Source organism: Nilaparvata lugens, chromosome 2 (assembly GCF_014356525.2).
Source record: "Nilaparvata lugens isolate BPH chromosome 2, ASM1435652v1, whole genome shotgun sequence".
Classification (NCBI taxonomy): Eukaryota; Metazoa; Arthropoda; class Insecta; order Hemiptera; family Delphacidae; genus Nilaparvata; species Nilaparvata lugens.
The window spans coordinates 97,964,008-97,970,985 of NC_052505.1; the positions used below are offsets into that span (position 1 = coordinate 97,964,008).

Sequence of the window (6,978 nt, forward strand, 5' to 3'; positions counted from 1 at the left end):
AATATAATAATAATTTATAAATATTCATTTGATTTGGATGATGAAAATTTATCATGTGATTATCGAAGAATATAATATTTATCTTCGAATGAAATTTAATTCATTATTCTTAACAAAAATAAACGGTTGATCCAATGAACCGGTATCAGAGCTATCTCAGGCAGTGGCAAGGTAGAGAACCGGCAACGCTGTTTTGCCATCTTCTACTTCTACTATAAGAGAAAACAAATAATATTTTATTCTTTTATTGATTCAATAATACAAGATTATTATGTATAATAATTTGTTGTTGGTTATCCATCTTGTTTCCACTATTAAATTTTATAAAACTATTTAACTTATTTTAAGTGCTTTTTCACTTTAAAGTTTTATAAAATTTAATAGTGATAAAATAATTTGGTGGAGGATCAACAGACACAGTCCAAAACTCTTCATCCCCCGAATTTTGATTCATTGAAATAGTCCATAAAATAGGTTATGTATTCTTCACTTTATAGAATTTTGTCTCATTTCTCCACCAATCACTTGGAACAAATAAGAAGAAGATACAAGAGAATTGAGTTGACGAGATATTCAATTTGATTTGGACTCGTCCATCAAATGATTAAGACCCAGATTAAATAAACAGAATAACTGAGTGGAAGATTGATTGAAAGTGCATATAAAGCTATTGAGAGGAGGTACAATCATCATCTCGAATTCGCAATCATCGTTGAAAGCTGCAAAATGCAAACTCTTGAATCTGAACTGAAACTATTGTGTGATCAGGTGAATTCGTGATGTAATTTAGACTGGAACAAGTGGAGCAGATGGTCTCGATGTTTGCATTTACTGTTCAAAGCTTGTATCTTGATGGATCTCAATAATCATTAACATTTATTTGGTCACTCGAATTCCGATTTTGATAAATAATGGACTTTCTATTATTGTCGTATTATAATTTTACTGGAGTGAGGTCCACGTTATAATGGAGGAAAGTAGAATAGCGTTGCTGATACTTTGCCTTGTCACTTGTTACTATAGCTGACACCTGTATATATGATGTAATATTAACTGTTTATTACTTTCCTTGCCCTATTACCATAGGTAAGGAAAGTATTGCTTTCCGAAAAAATTAAGGTACCCTAATTTCTAAATTTCTATACGTTCAAGGTCCCATGAGTCCAAAAAAGTGGTTTTTGGTATTGGTCTGTATGTGTGTGTGTGTGGTGTGTGTGTGTGTGTGTGTGTGTGCTTGTGTGTGTTTGTGTGTGTGTGTGTGTGTGTGTGTTGTGTGTGTGTGTGGTGTGTGTGTGTGTGTGTGTGTGGTGTGTGTGTGTGTGTGTGTGTGTTGTGGTGTGTGTGTGTGTGTGTGTGTGTGTGTGTGTTTGTGTGTGTGTGTTTGTGGTGTGTGTGTGGTGTGTGTGTGTGTGTGTGTGGTGTATGAGTGTATGTGCACGATATCTCATCTCCCAATCAACTGAATGACTTGAAATTTGGAACGTAAGGTCCATACATATAAAGATCCGACCCTAACAATTTCGATCAAATACGATTCAAGATGGCGGCAAAAATGGCGAAAATGTTGTCAAAAACAGGGTATTTCGCGATTTTCTCGAAAACGGCTTCAACGATTTTGATCAAATTTATACCTGGAATAGTCATTGATAAGCTCTCTCAACTGCAATAAGTCCTATATCTGTAAAAATTTCAGGAACTCCGCCCCATCTGTGGAAAGTTTGATTTTAGATTCTCAATTATCAGGCTTCAGATTTAATTTAAACAAAAAATTTCGAGTGGAAAAGATTGAGCATGAGTATCTCTACAATTAATGTTCAACAACATTTTCACCTAAAATTAAAAATAAGCTCGAAATTCGAGAAAATGTGATTATCCAATTGCAAACTGTTTGCAAACGTTGATTCTATTAAATGAATTCACCTATGAAGATAAGCAGACCTCGTGTGTCTCCAGCGTTATTGCCCTGTCACCAGCTGGCTCAAATCTTTGAATAGTAGACTTGAGATGCGCGGGAACACTAGCGTCAGGTGAACAATTTTCATAACGGCAAGGAAAGTTGTGTGAGTGTGCCACACCAGATTTTTCTTATTTTAGTCGCAAAGAATATATAATTCCCAATGATTAAATAAAAGATTCTCATAATAGATTTCTCTATTGGTGGTAGCATGGATTGAGGTTACAGGGTAAATTATAGTATATTGATTATTGTACAGAGTGAGTCATATGTATGGGAACCCTTCAATGAATTGGAGACTGTTGTAGGTATAATACTGTAACTTTCAGGATGAGTTATTGGTCAAATATGCTACCTTTTAACGTACAACTGAATTCCAACCTCTCATAAGGGGGTGACTTAGGGTTGTAACTCGAATATTTCAAATGTACACACCCATTGTGTGATACATCATTTTAATGGCCTTTTTGAAATAAGGAAGATGATATCAATAGAAATGTGTTCTATGATACTTTTAACCAAAATTGCAGCTGATTGAAATTTTAGTTTTTAAAGAAATAATTGTTCAATCAGCCGCCATTTTTGAATAAAATTATCATAGAATGTTTTTATTGATGTCATCTTTCTCGTTTTGAAAAGGTCTCTTAAATGATGTGTCACACAATGGGTGTTTACATTTAAAAAATTCAGTTACAACCCCTAATTTCTTTGAAAACAAAAACTTCAATCAGCCGCCATTTTAGATACAAGTATAATAGAACATTTTAGTTTATGTTATTTTTCTTGTTTTGAAAAGGCCTTTGAAATTATGTACAACACAATGGATGCTTTCATTTTCCCGATTATGTCAATGTTTTTTGGAGATATTTATGACAAATGAATAATATGCTATTTATTTTCATAATTCATTCAAACTTTTCTCTATTTTTATCCATCTGTTACATCTTATTCATTGTCTGACAAGGTCCATGTATTCTGGAAATATCTATGATCATTGAAACATTTTATATTTATTTAAGACTTCTTTACTTTTAATCTATCTGTTGCAGGTGGAGACAATACAGCTGCCATCCAACGCCAAGAGAGCGCAGCACCATCACTGTCACCCTCTCTGTCGCTCTACAGTCTTCTGTGTCTCACTCTCTCTCTCTTCAGGTAGTGGCTTAATAAAACAGCGCTCTCATTCACGCCAATGGATGAGAGCCAATTGAGAGCAGAGAGTAAATGAGAGATTGGAAAGAGCAAAAATTAAATTGAGAGATTAGAGAGGGAGCACAGAGTAAATTAAGAGATTGGAGATAGCAGAGAGTAAATTGAGAGATTGGAGAGAAGAGAGAGTGAATTGAGAGATTGGAGACATGCGGTACTATGAGGGGTTGCAACGTTGCCGGTCTCAATGCAGGTGAGTGTGATGGAAAAATGGCAACTATGTCAACATTGTGATTTTCCATTGAGTCTAGTCTACTAGTCTACTAGACCTACAGAACTACACTAATAGCGTTGAACTTCGTCATGGATTAACTTTATTGATCATAGATAGATTGATTGATTTATTGATACAATAAGTACATCGACAAAATGATAGGGAGAGAAAAAATAATGTAACCTTGTGCTATTCATCTTCCAAATTTAGATAAGTTACACGTAGTCGGAAAGGTCAAGTCTTGTGTTTGTTCACTCCACAAAATTTTCAGTCCTTAATATTATTTTCACAACGTAGATTTTTGAATTTAGATGCTTCAAAACCAAACATAGAAGAAATATTTTACATTATTATCACTAGAATAGGAAATATTCACATAAAAAATCATGTTAAAGTGATAATTTTGCATGACCAAAAAACAAACTTAAATATTCTAAGCGCACACCATTGAATTTGAACTTTGAAATATGAATCCATGTTCCTGTCTTTCAAAGGAAATCATTCAATTTTATCAAATTCTCCACATAAAAGGTATAGTATATACATAGTATATTGTATATTGTAAATTTATAATTCAGTCGCATTTATCCTTCGAATTTTCTTTATTTATTCACAACCTCAATTTGTACTTTGAATACGTATTTGCATTGTTTCAGGCTTCAGTTGAGAACAAAACCTACTCCTTCCAAGAGAATATTTGGAAGAATACAATCGATTCAAGCCTCCATGGGAAAAAAGGGAAATCAACAGTCCTCTGAATATATTCTGATCTCTCGATTTCAACTAACAAAATTAAGAACAATGTCAACTCTAAGAACAATCTCAACAACTCTTAGAACAATCTCAATAACTCTAAGAACAATGTATACGTTCTGTGTACAGTAAATTGTTCCAGTTCCAATCGTAAATTGTTCCATCACGTGCAAAATGTTCCCATGGAACGCCATTTCAAAATCGTTGGTTCAAGCTTTTGGCGCGCACTTATTAAGAAGTTGATTTACACTAAAATGTGTCGTTTACTTGCTGCGTGAATGAAGGAAGGCTGTTCTACAAACTTACCGTCTAGAAAAGTGTGCATTCCTTTTATTCCATTACTCTCAAATTTTCTATAGAGAAAAATTCATTTTATGAATGGTTATCAAACATCATATTGTAGGTTATGTATTCTATGGCTATGCTATGGTAAACAACTAGCAGCGCAGCGCAGAGAAGCAAGCAGACATACAATAATCGACCAATGAGAGCTCAGATAGTTGGAACTGTACCGGTCGGACAATTACCACGCTTCGACTGTGGGGCAGGATTTTGGAACTGGGAACTGGTTTCTGGTACAGAATCTGTCAAAACTCTTCCCATGGAACGCGGAATTTTTTACCTGGTAAATTGTGAATCGGTCAATTTACCACATTCCATGTACACAGAACGGGCCCATTGTCAACTCTACTGGATGTGACTATCAGTGACTTGCTTTTAAAATTTGGTGGATTCAAATGTGAATGACATATTATCTTTTATGAGCACAAAACTTCTTGTGATTTTACTTCTCTATTCCTGTTGCCTGTTGGGTTTCTTACTTTCCTTGTGAAGGAAGTGAGAAATACATCTCTTACTTCCTAGAAAAAAAGTGAAAATTTTATTTTTTCCTGTTTTTCTAGAAACTAGAAACATTTTATAGTCTCTTGTCAATGATAGAAAAGTTTCAACTCAGTGAGTTGAACACTTATGATGTTTATTTTGAGATATAACTGTGTTGTAATATTATTGTTTGTATTGTTTTGTTGTGAACTGAGAAATAATACATTATTAATGACAACATCCCAGTGATTTCATTATAGATAGATATTACAAAATAGCACCAGCAACAGTATCTGAAGTGAATAACATTCCTTTGATGTGAACTATGTATTGTCTCTGTAAACTTTGTATTTTCAATATCGAGTAATCAATTTCCTTAAAATGTTACTTTTTAAATTGTATAATGCTGATTGTAAATATTGATAAATCTGATCTGATATTTCTGTTCCATGCATTCTTGTATTCAATCATAATAGCAACAAATTATTTTTGTAATAGATGTTTCAAGATGTATAGCCTATTGGTGGATTTTTCAATGTTCTTGACAGTTTTTGAATGTACGAATAAAATAAATTTCTAAAAACTCTTGTTGTTATTTGGATCACTTGACTACTACTTGAAGAATTCATAATTTTTTGATATGATAGAAAAGAAAACTGGTTTAATCTTTGACACATCCATATTAATCGTTCAAAAGACTGCAGTTTTGTATTGAAACCAATACACCTGCATCTCAAGAAAATTGGAGATATACAGTGTATAATCATAGAGAAGCAATAGCTTGAGTAGATATCCCATGGTATAGGGCGTTTATGTCGCAACTTTTACTGTTATCTCAAGTCGATTACTATCGATTATTGTAGATTTTTACTGTTTTAGCCGGGTGAGAGTGTATGAACGGCACAATGTGAGAGACTGCCAACGTCACACACCTTTTTGAAAAAAAATACGTGAAATATTGGCTTGGAATAACAGTAAAAGTTGCGACATAAACGCCCTATACATGGGATATCTACTCAAGCTATTGTTTATCTATGGTATAATGTAGGCGTTTGAGACTCATGAGCTTAATATGTGTTTTGTATCTGTCAAACGCTAAATATTATCAAAAGCTGTACTGAAACTTTAGTCCTATAAACAAATCTGATAAATGTGGGTATGACAAAGATTAAACTGTGTTTCTCTTCAATTATGGAGAAATTCCACAATATCAATTCCTTTTAACAAAAAGTTATTTCATAATTTTTTTAATAGGCTTTATCCTGTTAATGAATTAATTTCAGTAAAGAACTAGGTAAATACTAAGTAGAAATTAATTCTATTTCCATTACAGATGTATACAGTTATTGATAATTATTGCATCGGAGACGTTCCATCAGTTTTCTAGTGAACAATATTTTGAATTAGTCGAGAGGATTCTAAAATAAACAAGGATTCATTCAGATAATTCATTCATAAAGGGATTTTTGGCGCACAAATAAAACACTAAATAGTTCAATATTTGAAACAAAATAATTAGGAATTTCTTTTGTTGGAGCTCAATCAGTTCATTGATGATTTCAGATGGAAAAAGATGAGGATTGCATTTATTTGTTATTAATATTATTTAATGAAAATCTAAATTGAATTATTTGCGAAGTCATCTTTACTAAAAATACTCTTCATTCAATAGTGTGTATTTCAACAGGAACCAATTTAAGAAACACAGAATAATACGATTACAGCTGTTATACCAATTCATCCCAGTTTACGTCTTCCACAGTAAATCAATGACGCCGATTTACGTCATTGTAGCCTGTAACCTAGGATGTTGTCTGAGACTTTTCTCAGATGGAAAGTTGTAAATGTCGTTTGCACTAGCTGCCAAATCCCTAAAATTTCCCCGGAGACGGTCTCCTCCTGAGTTTGTCTCGAATTTTTTTTTTCTTTCTTTCATTTACACTGCTACATTATGGACGGAGATTTACTCTAGAAGTGTCAGTATTTCTCATGAAGAAGATGAAGGAGAGGAAGAAGAAGAGGAAGA

The 6,978-nt window shown here is 33.3% G+C and overlaps 1 protein-coding gene across 1 annotated transcript in view; it reads left to right on the forward strand.

Moving 5' to 3' along the window:
* LOC120349740 overlaps nucleotides 1-4,477 on the forward strand; it is a 34,669-nt gene extending 30,192 nt beyond the window's left edge. Inside the window, exons 4-5 of the mRNA XM_039420301.1 lie at nucleotides 3,004-3,356; nucleotides 4,034-4,477. Of these exons, the coding sequence (XP_039276235.1) occupies nucleotides 3,004-3,113 (110 nt within the window). The 3' untranslated portion in view covers nucleotides 3,114-3,356; nucleotides 4,034-4,477. The remainder of the gene's footprint in view (nucleotides 1-3,003; nucleotides 3,357-4,033) is intronic.
* The last annotated feature ends 2,501 nt before the right edge of the window (nucleotides 4,478-6,978 follow it).